At 42.6% G+C, this 20053-nt stretch overlaps 1 protein-coding gene across 2 annotated transcripts in view; it reads left to right on the top strand.

Annotated features, from left to right (window-relative positions):
• Window positions 1-20053, top strand: part of LOC123733362 (NLR family CARD domain-containing protein 3) — a 123196-nt gene that overhangs the window by 66935 nt on the left and 36208 nt on the right. Inside the window, exons 11-15 of one of the 2 annotated variants that reach the window (XM_082976232.1) lie at window positions 1629-1757; window positions 10636-10871; window positions 11033-12833; window positions 13151-13324; window positions 17974-18147. In XM_082976232.1, the coding sequence (XP_082832358.1) occupies window positions 1629-1757; window positions 10636-10871; window positions 11033-12833; window positions 13151-13324; window positions 17974-18147 (2514 nt within the window). Of the gene's footprint in view, window positions 1-1628; window positions 1758-10635; window positions 10872-11032; window positions 12838-13150; window positions 13325-17973; window positions 18148-20053 lie in introns of those variants that run through there. The other variant, XM_082976233.1, reaches the window with a different exon arrangement.

Raw genomic sequence — 20053 nt, 5'->3', positions numbered from 1 at the left:
ACATGATGTCCCAGATGTGCTCAATTGGATTCAGGTCTGGGGAACGGGTGGGCCAGTCCATAGCATCAATGCCTTCCTCTTGCAGGAACTGCTGACACACTCCAGCCACATGAGGTCTAGCATTGTCTTGCATTAGGAGGAACCCAGGGCCAACCGTACCAGCATATGGTCTCACAAGGGGTCTGAGGATCTCATCTCGGTACCTAATGGCAGTTAGGCTACCTCTGGCGAGCACATGGAGGGCTGTGCGGCCCCCCAAAGAAATGCCACCCCACACCATGACTGACCCACCGCCAAACCGGTCATGCTGGAGGATGTTGCAGGCAGCAGAACGTTCTCCACGGCGTCTCCAGACTCTGTCACGTCTGTCACATGTGCTCAGTGTGAACCTGCTTTCATCTGTGAAGAGCACAGGGTGCCAGTGGCGAATTTGCCAATCTTGGTGTTCTCTGGCAAATGCCAAACGTCCTGCACGGTGTTGGGCTGTAAGCACAACCCCCACCTGTGGACGTCGGGCCCTCATACCACCCTCATGGAGTCTGTTTCTGACCGTTTGAGCAGACACATGCACATTTGTGGCCTGCTGGAGGTCATTTTGCAGGGCTCTGGCAGTGCTCCTCCTGCTCCTCCTTGCACAAAGGCGGAGGTAGCGGTCCTGCTGCTGGGTTGTTGCCCTCCTACGGCCTCCTCCACGTCTCCTGATGTACTGGCCTGTCTCCTGGTAGCGCCTCCATGCTCTGGACACTACGCTGCCAGACACAGCAAACCTTCTTGCCACAGCTCGCATTGATGTGCCATCCTGGATGAGCTGCACTACCTGAGCCACTTGTGTGGGTTGTAGACTCCGTCTCATGCTACCACTAGAGTGAAAGCACAGCCAGCATTCAAAAGTGCCCAAAACATCAGCCAGGAAGCATAGGAACTGAGAAGTGTTCTGTGGTCTCCACCTGCAGTACCACTCCTTTATTGGGGGTGTCTTGCTTATTGCCTATAATTTCCACCTGTTGTCTATTCCATTTGCACAACAATATGTGAAATTTATTGTCAATCAGTGTTGCTTCCTAAGTGGACAGTTTGATTTCACAGAAGTGTGATTGACTTGGAGTTACATTGTGTTGTTTAAGTGTTCCCTTTATTTTTTTGAGCAGTATACTTTGTTGGCATTTACGTATGTCCCCATTACCATTAAAACATAATCAAAACCTATTTATTTTACTTACTTGCTGCCGGGCGCACCGATTTGTATCAAGAACTGCAACGCTGAGGGGTTTTTCATGCTCAACAGTTTCTCATGTGTCTCAAGAATGGTCCACCACCCAAAGGACATCCAGCCAACTTGACACAACTGTGGGAATCATAGGAGTCAACGTGGGCCAGCATCTCTGTGGAACGCTTTCTACACCTTGAAGAGTCAATGCCTTGACGAGTTGAGGCTGTTTTGAGGGCAAAAAGGGGGGGGGGACACAATATTAGGAGGGTGTTCTTAATGTTTTGTACGCTCAGTGTATGTTTTTTGCTTTATGTAATACCATATATTTTAATGCTTTATGTGATGTATGTAATCGATTGATATATAATTTGGATATATTTTGAAATGTAGTTACATGGTGATTCATTTTGTTTTTCAGAATCTCCAAGCAAACTCAGTCTCTCCAGAGATCAGTCTCTCCAGTACCCAGTCATCTGTCCATGAAGAGTGACTTCTCTATGGATCATCCCATTTATTTTAGTGATGGATCAAAGACCGTTGGAAGCAGGTAAGTTACTGGTCAGAATTGATGATATTACTATTGAAGAGGAGAAACTTCAAGATCTGAAACCAGATGCATTTTGTGTATCTGAGTATGTACTTTACAGCAGTGGTCACCAACCTTTTCTAAGTCTAGATCACTTTCACAGTAAAAAAAAAATGGCTGAGATTTACTGCTCAGATTGTTTTTTTTTACATTAACCTCACACAAACAGTTTTGTAGGAATGAGGTTTGGGCAGTAGGCCTAATACATTATCCCAGCATTAGGCTATATGATTGGACTGCCAATGTTGTTATTAATCAGACCATACTATATTTCAAAACTCTAGCTTTGATACCAAAATAGATCAGTTGGTTTAATACAGCAGCTCTTTGCTGTATTCATTGACAGTCTCTCTGTGGTCATGGTTTTAAAAGATATTAAATCTTACATAAGCTAGTAGCCTATTAAACTTGGCTGTGGCCAGAGTCATGGAAGCTCTGTAGCCACAGTGATTTGAGCTATCTACGCAGTAGGTGCACTCGATTTAGTCACAGATTTGTGGAGCAATTCTGTGGAGCAAGAATTGAAATAAATAGCTTTTTATTCTACTGGACTGATGGTATCTGCATCTGAAGGTCAACGAGGTCAAATCACGACGTCAGTGAACTTCAGGTCGAAAAGTTGGAGCTCTAGAAATATGCCTGAGTTTCCGACTTGGATTTCCGAGTTGGATGACATTTCAAAATGATTGTTCCCAACCACCTCTCACGGTCCCTGCTCTCTCCCTTCTTTCCTCCGGTGAGACTGACCAGAGAGGGGGGACACCGTCTTCCACCTGATGTTGAAACTCGAGTCGCACCGCATCTGCCTCATGCACAAATTCATGTTGTTCCTATGACCAGAGAAAGCGAAAAATTCCTAAATATTAAAATCGACACGACGAGCTGCTAATAATAATAAACCGCAAGGCAATCGATACTTGGCTACTCTTTCATTGGCGATGCAGCCCGAGCAGAAGTATGGAGAAGTGCGCATTGTAAAATAGTTTTATGTAAACAGTGACCGTGCTGAAAATAAACTTAAACATGAACTCTCATAAAAACAGCAGCTCTTTGCTGTATTCGTTGACAGTCTCTCTGTGGTCATGGTTTTAAAAGATATTAAATCCTACGTAAGCCTATTAAACTTGGCTGTGGCCAGAGTCATGGAAGCTCTGTAGCCACAGTGATTTGAGCTATCTACGCAGTAGGTGCACTCGATTTAGTCACAGATTTGCCAGTCCTCCGGGAAGGCAGAGTTTGTCTCATGGGAACACGTTGCTTACCCGGTGCGCAGGACGTTTGAATCAAGTGCACCTACCGGCAACAACTCAACACGATTTTAAAAAAGGAGCGCAAGCCTTTATAGTTGGTTGGCTTTTCTACAGAAATATTTGGTGATCGACTAGGAATGCCTTGAAGATTGACCGGTTGGAGAACCACTGCTGTAAAGCATCTGCTTATAATTTGTTGTTTATGTCAATTATTTGAAGACACTGAGTGTACAAAACATTATGAACATCTGCTTTTTCCACGACATAATTGACATGGTGAATCCAGGTGAAAGCAATGATCCCATATTGATGTCACTTGTTAAATCCACTTCAGTCAGTGTAGATGAAGGGGAGTAGACATGTTTATTAGGGATGCACCGATATGACATTTTTGGCCAATACCCATATCCGATTTTTTCCTTGTCAAACAACCCAATAGCCAATATTTTCCTTGCCAAACAACCCGTTATCTGATATTTTCGTTACCAAACAACCCGATACCGATATCCAGTATTTTCGTTACCAAACAACCCGATACCGATATTCAGTATTTTATTTGACAAACAACCCGATATCCTTTATTTTCGTTACCAAACAACTCCAAACCGATATTCAATATTTTCCTTGCCAAACAACCCGATATCCAGTATTTTATTTGCCAAACAACCCGATATCTGACATTTTCCTTGTCAAACAACCCGATACCGATATCCGTTATTTTCCTTGCCAAACAACCTGATATCTGATATTTTCCTTGCCAAACAACCCGATACCAATATCCAGTATTTTCCTTGCCAAACAACCCGATTTCCAGTATTTTCCTTACCAAACAACCCGATACCGATATCCGATATTTTCCTTGCCAAACAACCCGATATCCAATATTTTCCTTGCCAAACAACATCCGATATTTTCCATGCTAAACAACCCGATACCGATATCCGAAATTTTCTTTGCCAAACAACCCGATATCTGACATTTTCCTTGTCAAACAACCCGATACCGATATCCAGTATTTTCCTTCCCAAACAACCTGATATCTGATATTTTCCTTGCCAAACAACCCGATACCAATATCCAGTATTTTCCTTACCAAACAATCTGATATCCAGTATTTTTCTTTCCAAACAACCCGATACCGATATCCGATATTTTCCTTGCCAAACAACCCGATATCCAATATTTTCCTTGCCAAACAACCCGATATCCGATATTTTCCTTGCCAAACAACATCCAATATTTTCCATGCAAAACAACCCGATAAAGATATCTGAAATTTTCTTTGCCAAACAACCCGATATCCGATATTTTCCTTGCCAAACAACCCGATATCCGATATTTTCCATGCCAAACAACCCGATACCGATATCCGAAATGTTCTTTGCCAAACAACCCGATATCTGATATTTTCCTTGCCAAACAACCCGATACCGATATCCAGTATTTTCCTTGCCAAACAACCCGATATCTGATAATTTCCTTGCCTAACAACCCGATACCGATATCCAGTATTTTCCTTGCCAAACAACCCGATATCCATTATTTTCCTTACAAAACAACCCAATACCGATATTCGATATTTTCCTTGCCAATCAACCCGATATCCAATATTTTCCTTGCCAAACAACCAGATATCCAGTATTTTCCTTGCCAAACAAGCCGATATCCGATATTTTCCATGCCAAACAACCCGATACCGATATCCGAAATGTTCTTTGCCCAACAACCCGATATCCAGTATTTTACTTGGCAAACAACCCGATATCTGATATTTTCTTTGCCAAACAACCTGATACCGATATCCAGTATTTTCCTTGCCAAACAACCCGATATCTGACATTTTCCTTGTCAAACTTCCCGATACCGATATCCAGTATTTTCCTTGCCAAACAACCTGATATCTGATATTTTTCTTGCCAAACATCCCGATATCCAATATTTTCCTTGCCAAACAACCCGATATCCAGTATTTTCCTTACCAAACAACCCGATACCGATATCCAGTATTTTCCTTGCCAAACAACCTGATATCTGATATTTTTCTTGCCAAACATCCCGATATCCAGTATTTTCCTTGCCAAACAACCCGATATACAGTATTTTACTTGCAAAAAAACCCGATATCCAGTATTTTCCTTGCCAAACAACCCGATATCTGACATTTTCCTTGTCAAACAACCCGATACCGATATCCGATATTTTCCTTGCCAACAACCCGATATCCAATATTTTCCTTGCCAAACAACCCGATATCCAGTATTTTCCTTGCCAAAGAACCTGATATCCAGTATTTTCCTTACCAGACAACTCGATACCGATATCCAGTATTTCCCTTGCCAAACAACCCGATATCCAGTATTTTCCTTGTCAAACAACCCGAAACCGATATCCAGTATTTTCCGTGCCAAACAACCCGATATCCAGTATTTTCCTTGCCAAACGACCTGATATCCAGTTTTTTCCTTGTCAAACAACCCAATAGCCAATATTTTCCTTGCCAAACAACCCGATATTCAGTATTTTCCTTGCCAAACAACCCGATATCTGATATTTTCCTTGTGAAACAACCCGATACCGATATCCAGTATTTTCCTTGCCAAACAACCTGATATCCGATATTTTCCTTGCCAAACAACATCTGATATTTTCCATGCTAAACAACCCGATACCGATATCCGAAATGTTCTTTGCCAAACAACCCGATATCTGATATTTTCCTTGCCAAACAACCCGATACCGATATCCAGTATTTTCCTTGCCAAACAACCCGATATCTGATATTTTCCTTGCCTAACAACCCGATACCGATATCCAGTATTTTCCTTGCCAAACAACCCGATATCCAGTATTTTCCTTGCCAAACAACCCGATATTTGACATTTTCCTTGTCAAACAACCCGATATTTGACATTTTCCTTGTCAAACAACCCGATATTTGACATTTTCCTTGTCAAACAACCCGATACCGATATCCAATATTTTCCTTTCCAAACAACCCGATATCCAATATTTTCCTTGCCAAATAACCCGATATCCAGTATTTTCCTTGCCAAACACCCCGATATCCAATATTTCCCCTGCCAAACAACCCGATACAGATATCCAGTATTTTGTTGTGTATGTCAATTATTTGAAGACACTGAGTGTACAAAACATTATGAACATCTGCTATTTCCATGACATAATTGACAAGGTGAATCCAGGTGAAAGCAATGATCCCATATTGATGTCACTTGTTAAATCCACTTCAGTCAGTGTAGATGAAGGGGAGTAGACATGTTTATTAGGGATGCACCGATATGACATTTTTGGCCAATACCCATATCCGATTTTTTCCTTGTCAAACAACCCGTTATCTGATATTTTCGTTACCGAACAACCCGATACCGATATCCAGTATTTTCCTTACCAAACAACCCGATACCGATATTCAGTATTTTATTTGACAAACAACCCGATATCTTTTATTTTCGTTACCAAACAACTCCATACCGATATTCAATATTTTCCTTGCCAAACAACCCGATATCCAGTATTTTATTTGCCAAACAACCCGATAGCTGACATTTTCCTTGTCAAACAACCCGATACCGATATCCGGTATTTTCCTTGCCAAACAACCCGATTTCCAGTATTTTCCTTACCAAACAACCCGATACCGATATCCGATATTTTCCTTGCCAAACAACCCGATATCCAATATTTTCCTTGCCAAACAACATCCGATATTTTCCATGCTAAACAACCCGATACCGATATCCGAAATTTTCTTTGCCAAACAACCCGATATCTGATATTTTCCTTGTCAAACAACCCGATACCGATATCCAGTATTTTCCTTCCCAAACAACCTGATATCTGATATTTTCCTTGCCAAACAACCCGATATCCAGTATTTTCCTTACCAAACAACCCGATACCGTTAGCCGATATTTTCCTTGCCAAACATCCCGATATCCAGTATTTTCCTTGCCAAACAACCTGATATCTGACATTTTCCTTGCCAAACAACCTGATACCCAGTATTTTCCTTGCCAAACACCCCGATATCCAATATTTCCCTTGCCAAACAACCCCATACCGATATCCAGTATTTTCCTTGCCAAACAACCCGATACCAATAACCGATATTAAAAATTTTAGCAGCCTTCTAAGCATTCTAGTACAGTTAAATAGTTTAAACACACACACACACACACTGAACAAAAATGTACACTGCTCAAAAAAATAAAGGGAACACTTAAACAACACATCCTAGATCTGAATGAAAGAAATAATCTTATTAAATACTTTTTTCTTTACATAGTTGAATGTGCTGACAACAAAATCACACAAAAAGAATCAATGGAAATCCAATGTATCAACCCATGGAGGTCTGGATTTGGAGTCACACTCAAAATTACAGTGGACAACCACACTACAGGCTGATCCAACTTTGATGTAATGTCCTTAAAACAAGTCAAAATGAGGCTCAGTAGTGTGTGTGGCCTCCACGTGCCTGTATGACCTCCCTACAACGCCTGGGCATGCTCCTGATGAGGTTGCGGATGGTCTCCTGAGGGATCTCCTCCCAGACCTGGACTAAAGCATCCGCCAACTCCTGGACAGTCTGTGGTGCAACGTGGCGTTGGTGGATGGAGCGAGACATGATGTGCCAGATGTGCTCAATTGGATTCAGGTCTGGGGAACGGGTGGGCCAGTCCATAGCATCAATGCCTTCCTCTTGCAGGAACTGCTGACACACTCCAGCCACATGAGGTCTAGCATTGTCTTGCATTAGGAGGAACCCAGGGCCAACCGTACCAGCATATGGTCTCACAAGGGGTCTGAGGATCTCATCTCGGTACCTAATGGCAGTTAGGCTACCTCTGGCGAGCACATGGAGGGCTGTGCGGCCCCCCAAAGAAATGCCACCCCACACCATGACTGACCCACCGCCAAACCGGTCATGCTGGAGGATGTTGCAGGCAGCAGAACGTTCTCCACGGCGTCTCCAGACTCTGTCACGTCTGTCACATGTGCTCAGTGTGAACCTGCTTTCATCTGTGAAGAGCACAGGGTGCCAGTGGCGAATTTGCCAATCTTGGTGTTCTCTGGCAAATGCCAAACGTCCTGCACGGTGTTGGGCTGTAAGCACAACCCCCACCTCATACCACCCTCATGGAGTCTGTTTCTGACCGTTTGAGCAGACACATGCACATTTGTGGCCTGCTGTAGGTCATTTTGCAGGGCTCTGGCAGTGCTCCTCCTGCTCCTCCTTGCACAAAGGCGGAGGTAGCGGTCCTGCTGCTGGGTTGTTGCCCTCCTACGGCCTCCTCCACGTCTCCTGATGTACTGGCCTGTCTCCTGGTAGCGCCTCCATGCTCTGGACACTACGCTGACAGACACAGCAAACCTTCTTGCCACAGCTCGCATTGATGTGCCATCCTGGATGAGCTGCACTACCTGAGCCACTTGTGTGGGTTGTAGACTCCGTCTCATGCTACCACTAGAGTGAAAGCACAGCCAGCATTCAAAAGTGACCAAAACATCAGCCAGGAAGCATAGGAACTGAGAAGTGCTCTGTGGTCTCCACCTGCAGTACCACTCCTTTATTGGGGGTGTCTTGCTTATTGCCTATAATTTCCACCTGTTGTCTATTCCATTTGCACAACAGCATGTGAAATTTATTGTCAATCAGTGTTGCTTCCTAAGTGGACAGTTTGATTTCACAGAAGTGTGATTGACTTGGAGTTACATTGTGTTGTTTAAGTGTTCCCTTTATTTTTTTGAGCAGTATACTTTGTTGGCATTTACGTATGTCCCCATTACCATTAAAACATAATCAAAACCTATTTATTTTACTTACTTGCTGCCGGGCGCACCGATTTGATTTCGTGGATCGTCCTGTTAATTCCAGTGGTGGAAGATCAATCACCTTTGACCAAAGGTACGTCACCACATTTTTGTTGTTGTAATTTGAGAATGTTCAAGATGTCATAGCTATGTTGTTGTAATTTGTTGTAACTGAGTTTATTAGAGTAATTACTGCACCCTCCTATATCTCTAGTGGATGGTCTACTCTGTTAGTGGATCAGTATCTCTCTCTCTCTCTCTCCTTTATCTCTATAGTGGATGGTCTACTCTGTTAGAGGATCAGTCTCTCTCTCCTTTATCTCTGTAGTGGATGGTCTACTCTGTTAGAGGATCAGTATCTCTCTCTCCTTTATCTCTGTAGTGGATGGTCTACTCTGTTAGAGGATCAGTATCTCTCTCTCCTTTATCTCTGTAGTGGATGGTCTACTCTGTTAAAGGATCAGTATCTCTCTCTCCTTTATCTCTGTAGTGGATGGTCTACTCTGTTAGAGGATCAGTATCTCTCTCTCTCTCTCCTTTATCTCTGTAGTGGATGGTCTACTCTGTTAGAGGATCAGTATCTCTATCTCTCCTTTATCTCTGTAGTGGATGGTCTACTCTGTTAGAGGATCAGTATCTCTCTCTCTCCTTTATCTCTGTAGTGGATGGTCTACTCTGTTAGAGGATCAGTCTCTCTCTCTCCTTTATCTCTGTAGTGGATGGTCTACTCTGTTAGAGGATCAGTATCTCTCTCTCCTTTATCTCTGTAGTGGATGGTCTACTCTGTTAAAGGATCAGTATCTCTCTCTCCTTTATCTCTGTAGTGGATGGTCTACTCTGTTAGAGGATCAGTATCTCTCTCTCTCCTTTATCTCTGTAGTGGATGGTCTACTCTGTTAGAGGATCAGTATCTCTATCTCTCCTTTATCTCTGTAGTGGATGGTCTACTCTGTTAGAGGATCAGTATCTCTCTCTCCTTTATCTCTGTAGTGGATGGTCTACTCTGTTAGAGGATCAGTATCTCTCTCTCCTTTATCTCTGTAGTGGATGGTCTACTCTGTTAGATGATCAGTATCTCTCTCTCTCCTTTATCTCTGTAGTGGATGGTCTACTCTGTTAGAGGATCAGTATCTCTCTCTCCTTTATCTCTGTAGTGGATGGTCTACTCTGTTAGAGGATCAGTATCTCTCTCTCCTTTATCTCTGTAGTGGATGGTCTACTCTGTTAGAGGATCAGTATCTCTCCTTTATCTCTGTAGTGGATGGTCTACTCTGGCAGAGGATCAGTATCTCTCTCTCTCCTTTATCTCTGTAGTGGATGGTCTACTCTGTTAGAGGATCAGTATCTCTCCTTTATCTCTGTAGTGGATGGTCTACTCTGTTAGAGGATCAGTATCTCTCTCTCCTTTATCTCTGTAGTGGATGGTCTACTCTGCTAGAGGATCAGTATCTCTCTCTCTTTTATATCTGTAGTGGATGGTCTACTCAGTTAGAGGATCAGTATCTCTCCTTTATCTCTGTAGTGGATGGTCTACTCTGTTAGAGGATCAGTATCTCTCTCTCCTTTATCTCTGTAGTGGATGGTCTACTCTGTTAGAGGATCAGTATCTCTCTCTCCTTTATCTCTGTAGTGGATGGTCTACTCTGTTAGAGGATCAGTATCTCTCTCTCCTTTATCTCTGTAGTGGATGGTCTACTCTGTTAGAGGATCAGTAGTAACATCTACAAGTCTCTCTCTCTCCTTTATCTCTGTAGTGGATGGTCTACTCTGCCAGAGGTTCAGTCCAGGTGTGCAGTGTGCCAGCAGGTTCTGAGGGATCCAGTCTCTATCACCTGTGGACACAGGTTCTGCAGACAGTGCATCACCAGATACTGGGAGAAACCTGCTTCTTCAGGAGACTATGACTGTCCTCAGTGTAGAAAGAGATCCAGAACACGTCCTGTACTACAGAACCTGAGTGAACCCAATGATGCAAGAGGCTCTGAAAACAGTAAGAACACTTGCAGACCTGTGCTAAGTCAATACCTCAATATGATTAAGTGTTAACTACAATAATATGAGATAATATAAATTACTGTAGTTGTGGAAGATCCACTTTTCATCCTGTCAATGAATGTGTCTGATACACATCCTTTTACTCCTCCCTTGTAGTGGATGACAGCCTGCAGAGAGCCATAGTAAACCATAAAGACAGTCTAAAAAGGAGGTATGAATGTGTGATAGAAGGCATGGAAACAGCAGGGAACCAAACTCCCCTCAACAGGATTTACACAGAGCTCTACATCACAGAAGGAGAGAGTGAAGGGGTTAACAATGAACATGAGGTGTGGCAGCTAGAGACAGCATCCAGGACACCAACCTCACATGACACAGCAATCCACTGCAATGACATCTTTAAACCCTTACCTGGCCAAGAGAGAAGCATCAGAACTGTGCTGACCAAGGGCATCGCTGGCATCGGAAAAACAGTCTCTGTGCAGAAGTTCATCCTAGACTGGGCTGAAGGGAAGGCAAACCAAGATGTGGAGATCATATTTGTGCTTCCTTTCCGGGAGCTGAACTTGATCAAAGATCTCCAGTACAGTCTTCTCAGGCTTTTAAATGACTTCCACACAGAACTAGACATAGGCAATGCAAAGAAACTCACTGCCTGTAAAGCTATGTTCATCTTTGATGGTTTGGATGAAAGCAGACTTCCATTGGATTTCCAGCACAATGAAAAGGTGTCTGATGTCACCCAGACATCATCTGTAGATGTTCTGCTGACAAATCTCATCAAGGGGAATCTGCTTCCCTCTGCTCTCCTTTGGATAACCTCCCGACCAGCAGCAACCAATCAGATCCCCCCTAAGTGTGTTGACCAGGTGACAGAGGTACGAGGGTTCAATGACTCACAGAAGGAGGAGTACTTCAGGAAGAGATTCAGTGATGAGGACCTGGCCAGCAGAATCATCTCACACATAAAGACATCAAGGAGCCTCCACATCATGTGCCACATTCCAGTCTTCTGTTGGATTTCTGCAACAGTCCTTGAACACATGTTGAGTACAGACAAGAGGAGAGAGATGCCCACGACTCTGACTGAGATGTCCATACACTTCCTGCTCATTCAGACCAGCCTGAAGAACCAGAAGTATCATGGAAGAGATGAGATGGATCAAGAGGAGCTCATGGAGTCAGATAAGGAAATTCTTCTGAAGCTGGGGAAGCTGGCGTTTGAAAATCTGGAGAAGGGTAATCTCATGTTCTATGAAGAAGACCTGAAAGAGTGTGGCATTGATGTCAAAGAAGCCTCAGTGTACTCAGGAGTGTGCACACAAATCTTTAAAGAAGAGTCTGTGTTATTTCAGAGAGTGGTGTACTGCTTTGTTCATCTGAGCATTCAGGAGTTTCTCTCAGCTGTCTACATGTACCATTGTTACACAGCCAGGAACATGGATGCACTGAAGCCCTTCCTCAAGAGAAAGTCTAGAGGTGCGTCTGAAGAGCTAACCTTGCATGAGCTGCTGAAGAGTACCGTGGATAAAGCCTTGGAGAGTAAGAATGGACACCTGGACCTTTTTGTCCGTTTCCTTCATGGCATGTCACTGGAGTCCAATCAGAAACTCCTACGAGGTCTGGTGACACAGACAGAAAGCAGTCCAGAGAGCGTCCAGAAAACAATCCGATCCCTTAAGGTGATGCAGAGGAAGAACATGTCCCCTGAGAGGTGCATCAATCTCTTCCACTGTCTGATAGAGATGAAAGACCATTCAGTACAGAAGGTCATCGAAGTGTACTTGAGGTCAGAAAAGAGATCCAAAAACCTCACACATGCTCAGTGTTCAGCACTGGCCTACATGCTGCAGATATCAGAGGAGGTTCTGGATGTGTTTAACCCAAAAGAATACAAGACATCAGAGGAGGGTCGTAGGAGACTGCTCCCAGCTGTGAGAGGCTGCAGGAAAGCTCTGTAAGTATTACTGTAAATATCGCACACCAAAATAAATTGTAGTTATAGCAGTATTTTCATTGGCTGACTGGCTCTGTAAGTACCCATGTGACTATCCCTCAGAACAAACTTTACTGAATGTAGGAACAACAGTATTTTCATTGGCTGACTAAACTTCCTATCAGCTGAAAACTCTTAAACTACAATACAAACTGATCAGTAAAGTTGTAGCATTGAGCCATGAATGCACGATATACACATTACAGTGTAAGAATGGAAAGCTAAGTGTAACATTTTAATACAACCTGTCTGTCATTGTATTTCTTCTGTGTTTGCAGACTCGCTGGCTGTAAACTCACAGACTCATTCTGTGAAGTGTTGGCCTCAGTTCTCAGTTCAAACCCCTCACACCTGAGAGAGCTGGACCTGAGTAACAATGACCTGAAGGATTCAGGAGTGAAGCTGCTCTCTGCTGGACTGGGGAATCCCCACTGTAAACTGGAGACTCTGAGGTCAGTATTCCTGTAGTTGGTCAACAAGTGATAACTGTTCACCAGATCCACATGTGTTTACCAGGCACACATAGTCCACACCATATGTGTTTGGACAGTGAAGCTTACAGTTTTAAATGTGGTGCTATGCTCCAGCATTTTGGATTTCAGATAGAATGTTTCATATTAGGTGACAGTACAGAATGTCACCTTTTATTTGAGGTTAATGGTGAGAGGTTAGTATGTTTTGTTGTAGCCTCTGTTATTGGTAATGGTGAGAGGTTAGCATGTTTTGTTGTATCCTCTGTTATTGGTAATGGTGAGAGGTTAGCATGTTTTGTTGTAGCCTCTGTTATTGGTAATGGTGAGAGGTTAGCATGTTTTGTTGTAGCCTCTGTTATTGGTAATGGTGAGAGGTTAGCATGTTCTGTTGTATCCTCTGTTATTGGTAATGGTGAGAGGTTAGCATGTTTTGTTGTATCCTCTGTTATTGGTAATGGTGAGAGGTTAGCATGTTTTGTTGTAGCCTCTGTTATTGGTAATGGTGAGAGGTTAGCATGTTTTGTTGTATCCTCTGTTATTGGTAATGGTGAGAGGTTAGCATGTTTTGTTGTAGCCTCTGTTATTGGTAATGGTGAGAGGTTAGCATGTTTTGTTGTAGTCTCTGTTATTGGTAATGGTGAGAGGTTAGCATGTTTTGTTGTAGCCTCTGTTATTGGTAATGGTGAGAGGTTAGCATGTTTTGTTGTAGTCTCTGTTATTGGTAATGGTGAGAGGTTAGCATGTTTTGTTGTAGCCTCTGTTATTGGTAATGGTGAGAGGTTAGCATGTTTTGTTGTATTCTCTGTTATTGGTAATGGTGAGAGGTTAGCATGTTTTGTTGTAGTCTCTGTTATTGGTAATGGTGAGAGGTTAGCATGTTTTGTTGTAGCCTCTGTTATTGGTAATGGTGAGAGGTTAGCATGTTTTGTTGTAGCCTCTGTTATTGGTAATGGTGAGAGGTTAGCATGTTTTGTTGTATTCTCTGTTATTGGTAATGGTGAGAGGTTAGCATGTTTTGTTGTAACCTCTGTTATTGGTAATGGTGAGAGGTTAGTATGTTTTGTTGTAGCCTCTGTTATTGGTAATGGTGAGAGGTTAGCATGTTTTGTTGTAGTCTCTGTTATTGGTAATGGTGAGAGGTTAGCATGTTTTGTTGTAGCCTCTGTTATTGGTAATGGTGAGAGGTTAGCATGTTTTGTTGTTTCCTCTGTTATTGGTAATGGTGAGAGGTTAGCATGTTTTGTTGTATCCTCTGTTATTGATAATGGTGAGAGGTTAGCATGTTTTGTTGTAGCCTCTGTTATTGGTAATGGTGAGAGGTTAGCATGTTTTGTTGTAGTCTCTGTTATTGGTAATGGTGAGAGGTTAGCATGTTTTGTTGTAGCCTCTGTTATTGGTAATGGTGAGAGGTTAGCATGTTTTGTTGTAGTCTCTGTTATTGGTAATGGTGAGAGGTTAGTATGTTTTGTTGTAGCCTCTGTTATTGGTAATGGTGAGAGGTTAGCATGTTTTGTTGTAGTCTCTGTTATTGGTAATGGTGAGAGGTTAGCATGTTTTGTTGTATCCTCTGTTATTGGTAATGGTGAGAGGTTAGCATGTTTTGTTGTATCCTCTGTTATTGGTAATGGTGAGAGGTTAGCATGTTTTGTTGTAGTCTCTGTTATTGGTAATGGTGAGAGGTTAGCATGTTTTGTTGTAGCCTCTGTTATTGGTAATGGTGAGAGGTTAGCATGTTTTGTTGTAGTCTCTGTTATTGGTAATGGTGAGAGGTTAGTATGTTTTGTTGTAGCCTCTGTTATTGGTAATGGTGAGAGGTTAGCATGTTTTGTTGTAGTCTCTGTTATTGGTAATGGTGAGAGGTTAGCATGTTTTGTTGTATCCTCTGTTATTGGTAATGGTGAGAGGTTAGCATGTTTTGTTGTAGTCTCTGTTATTGGTAATGGTGAGAGGTTAGCATGTTTTGTTGTAGCCTCTGTTATTGGTTGTCGTGTCTTTGGGCACCATTAACTGAAGACATGTTTATCAAAATAACTCCCTGTTATTATTATTATTACGCGATTAAACTGATTAATCGTTTATCTTTAATTAACTAGGAGATGGGGCACCAAGGATAATATTCAGATTACAAAGTTATAATTTTCCTAATATAACTTTCCTATATTATAACATTGTATATTATATTATAGTATCTGACCGATTATCTTCTGGTTTAAATGGTGTATTTTACCTCGCGTCCAGTCTCATTCCAAACGTCGTAAATTGTTGTATCTGCACAAACCCAGTCTTTACTAAAAGTCATCCATACATCAATTGTCTTAAAATCATTTATTTACTAAACTAAGTAATTCACAGAAAGCATACAAACAGTAATTATCGTCACAAAGAATTGGTAGAGTAATGTGCCCTAGTGGGCTACACAGGCATGGCTGGTGTCTTGTTAAACAAAGGGTCATAAAGGGCAGCTGAGAAGGCACACAGAGTTCATTAATATTAACAATTGATATGCTAATCCTTTGTACATGAACGCTCACTCATTCGGGAACAATTGCAATCAATATATATTTACGCTCAGTGTGTCGTCGGGATCCTTGTTGGAGAGTTTTTGTCCTGTTGGAGAGTTTTTGTTCCGCATTCTCTCTCTCTCGGTTAGAATGGATCTTTCAAAGCGACATTCATTAGCGTCGTTATAGAATAGATGTTTCGTCGGTCTTCGCATTCGATGATACCGAAATCTAGCTTCCTCTAAAGTTCAGTAGAGGAATACATGGTCAAACCTATTGGCCAACTCGTAATGGAGTGGAGGCCTGGTCTCAAGAAAGTAACCCTGGGTGGGGGTTTTATTCGGAATGACAGAAAAAGGCTGTCTCATGATGCCAGGTCTTGTCTGTGTCCCTGGGGGCGTGCCGATGACTGAGTTAAGCTTTGAACAGAAATACAATTCTATCACATTAACATCAGTACATAGCCTCTCAACATATTCCAAATAGCTTTAATCTTATTAAATCATTGTATACAACCATGTAGATGCAAGTCCCATAGCTGAGGCTATTATATAAACCTTAGTATCGTAATATGGTACTATTGTCTCCAATGAGTATCACAAAATTGTACCAAGCAGACCAGTTCATAGCTGGATTCTTCACCGATCTTTTATACCTTCTCCAGAACATAAATGTCGTTCGGTTCTCCAATTCTGTGAGTTGGAAGAATTTCCTTTGTCTCTCTATGAAACCCACTCTGTCTCAAGACTGTGGCCTGTTAGGCAGGACATTTCCTTTGGAATTTACGGCCGCCTTCACAGGGCCTGGGTAGGGAGAGGTAGGCAGGGGGATGGTGCAAGGGGGACGGGGTCAACTGTGCTCCCTGTACTCAAAGAGGGCAACGTCATGACATGGTCATGGTGAGAGGTTAGCATGTTTTGTTGTAGCCTCTGTTATTGGTAATGGTGAGAGGTTAGCATGTTTTGTTGTAGCCTCTGTTATTGGTAATGGTGAGAGGTTAGCATGTTTTGTTGTAGCCACTGTTATTGGTAATGGTGAGAGGTTAGCATGTTTTGTTGTAGCCTCTGTTACTGGTAATGGTGAGAGGTTAGCATGTTTTGTTGTAGTCTCTGTTATTGGTAATGGTGAGAGGTTAGCATGTTTTGTTGTAGTCTCTGTTATTGGTAATGGTGAGAGGTTAGCATGTTTTGTTGTAGCCTCTGTTATTGGTAATGGTGAGAGGTTAGCATGTTTTGTTGTAGCCTCTGTTATTGGTAATGGTGAGAGGTTAGCATGTTTTGTTGTAGCCTCTGTTATTGGTAATGGTGAGAGGTTAGCTGTTTTGTTGTAGCCTCTGTTATTGGTAATGGTGAGAGGTTAGCATGTTTTGTTGTAGCCTCTGTTATTGGTAATGGTGAGAGGTTAGCATGTTTTGTTGTAGCCTCTGTTATTAGTAATGGTGAGAGGATAGTATGTTTTGCTGTATCCTCTGTTATTGGTAATGGTGAGAGGTTAGCATGTTTTGTTGTAGCCTCTGTTATTGGTAATGGTGAGAGGTTAGCATGTTTTGTTGTAGCCTCTGTAACTTTCTCACTCAATATTATTCATGATTCATTCATGATTTTTCTTAATCAAGACATAATCAGGATTCATTTAGTAGTGTTTAGAAACATGTTATCTACTCACTTAGAAATACAATTAGTCCTGTCATCATCAACCATTCAGTTATTATTTGTCAAAACACAACCAAAACAAACTGCAAATGCAACAAATGAGTTTGGGACCAAATACTAAACTTTTAACTACTTTAACACACAATGAGTGAGTTGGTCAGAATACTTATGACTTCTTCAAATAGGGGGACTGGATACATAAAGTGCTTCTATTAATCTAAATCTGAAACCTCACTGTCTTTTGACTGATACTGCTTTTAAACTCGTCTGGTCAGTCTACTCAAATGTTTGTACTATACATGTTTCTCTCCCAAGTAATATTATGATCATTTATAATAATGAAACATCCATTTATGAATAGATATGGCAGGTTTCAGGACACTGATATATCTGAATATGTTGAAAAAATATACTGCCACTATTTTCACCACCAAAGAATAGCAGTGTGATTTTAATATGATTTGACTCTTTGCAGGCTGTCAGGCTGTCTAGTCACAGAGGAAGGCTGTGCTTCTCTGGTCTCAGCTCTGAGGTCAAACCCCTCACACCTGAGAGAGCTGGACCTGAGTAACAATGACCTGAAGGATTCAGGAGTGAAGCTGCTCTCTGCTGGACTGGGGAATCCCCACTGTAAACTGGAGACTCTGAGGTCAGTGTTCCTGTAGTTGGTCAACAAGTGATAACTGTTCACCAGATCCACATGTGTTTACCAGACACACATAGTCCACACCATATGTGTTTGGACAGTGAAGCTTACAGTTTTACATTTGGTGCTATGCTCCAGCATTTTGGATTTGAGATATAATGTTTCATATTAGGCGACAGTACCGAATGTCACCTTTTATTTAAAGGTATTCATACATATATACACTGCTCAAAAAAATAAAGGGAACACTTAAACAACACAATGTAACTCCAAGTCAACCACGCTTCTGTGAAATCAAACTGTCCACTTAGGAAGCAACACTGATTGACAATAAATTTCACATGCTGTTGTGCAAATGGAATAGACAATAGGTGGAAATTATAGGCAATTAGCAAGACACCCCCAATAAAGGAGTGGTTCTGCAGGTGGTGACCACAGACCACTTCTCAGTTCCTATGCTTCCTGGCTGATGTTTTGGTCACTTTTGAATGCTGGCGGTGCTTTCACTCTAGTGGTAGCATGAGACGGAGTCTACAACCCACACAAGTGGCTCAGGTAGTGCAGCTCATCCAGGATGGCACATCAATGCGAGCTGTGGCAAGAAGGTTTGCTGTGTCTGTCAGCGTAGTGTCCAGAGCATGGAGGCGCTACCAGGAGACAGGCCAGTACATCAGGAGACGCGGAGGAGGCCGTAGGAGGGCAACAACCCAGCAGCAGGACCGCTACCTCCGCCTTTGTGCAAGGAAGAGCAGGAGGAGCACTGCCAGAGCCCTGCAAAATGACCTCCAGCAGGCCACAAATGTGCAGGTGTCTGCTCAAACGGTCAGAAACAGACTCCATGAGGGTGGTATGAGGGCCCGACGTCCACAGGTGGGGGTTGTGCTTACAGCCCAACACCGTGCAGGACGTTTGGCATTTGCCAGAGAACACCAAGATTGGCAAATTCGCCACTGGCGCCCTGTGCTCTTCACAGATGAAAGCAGGTTCACACTGAGCACATGTGACAGACGTGACAGTCTGGAGACGCCGTGGAGAACGTTCTGCTGCCTGCAACATCCTCCAGCATGACCGGTTTGGCGGTGGGTCAGTCATGGTGTGGGGTGGCATTTCTTTGGGGGGGCCGCACAGCCCTCTATGTGCTCGCCAGAGGTAGCCTGACTGCCATTAGGTACCGAGATGAGATCCTCAGACCCCTTGTGAGACCATATGCTGGTGCGGTTGGCCCTGGGTTCCTCCTAATGCAAGACAATGCTAGACCTCATGTGGCTGGAGTGTGTCAGCAGTTCCTGCAAGAGGAAGGCATTGATGCTATGGACTGGCCCGCCCGTTCCCCAGACCTGAATCCAATTGAGCACATCTGGGACATCATGTCTCGCTCCATCCACCAACGCCACGTTGCACCACAGACTGTCCAGGAGTTGGCGGATGCTTTAGTCCAGGTCTGGGAGGAGATCCCTCAGGATACTATCCGCCACCTCATCAGGAGCATGCCCAGGCGTTGTAGGGAGGTCATACAGGGACGTGGAGGCCACACACACTACTGTGCCTCATTTTGACTTGTTTTAAGGACATTACATCAAAGTTGGATCAGCCTGTAGTGTGGTTTTCCACTTTAATTTTGAGTGTGACTCCAAATCCAGACCTCCATGGGTTGATAAATTAGATTTCCATTGATTATTTTTGTGTGATTTTGTTGTCAGCACATTCAACTATGTAAAGAAAAAAGTATTTAATAAGATTTTCATTCATTCATATCTAGGATGTGTTATTTTAGTGTTCCCTTTATTTTTTTGAGCAGTGTATTTTACCGTTTAGAAATGAAAGCTCTTCATGTATCTAGTTCTCCCATTTGAAGAAGTCTTAATAATTTTGACATATTCTCTTATATTGTATTAAAGTAGCCATAAGT

Source organism: Salmo salar, chromosome 06 (genome assembly GCF_965601325.2).
Source record: "Salmo salar chromosome 06, fSalSal1, whole genome shotgun sequence".
Classification (NCBI taxonomy): domain Eukaryota; kingdom Metazoa; phylum Chordata; class Actinopteri; order Salmoniformes; family Salmonidae; genus Salmo; species Salmo salar.
This window is presented reverse-complemented; position numbering and strand designations above follow the sequence as displayed.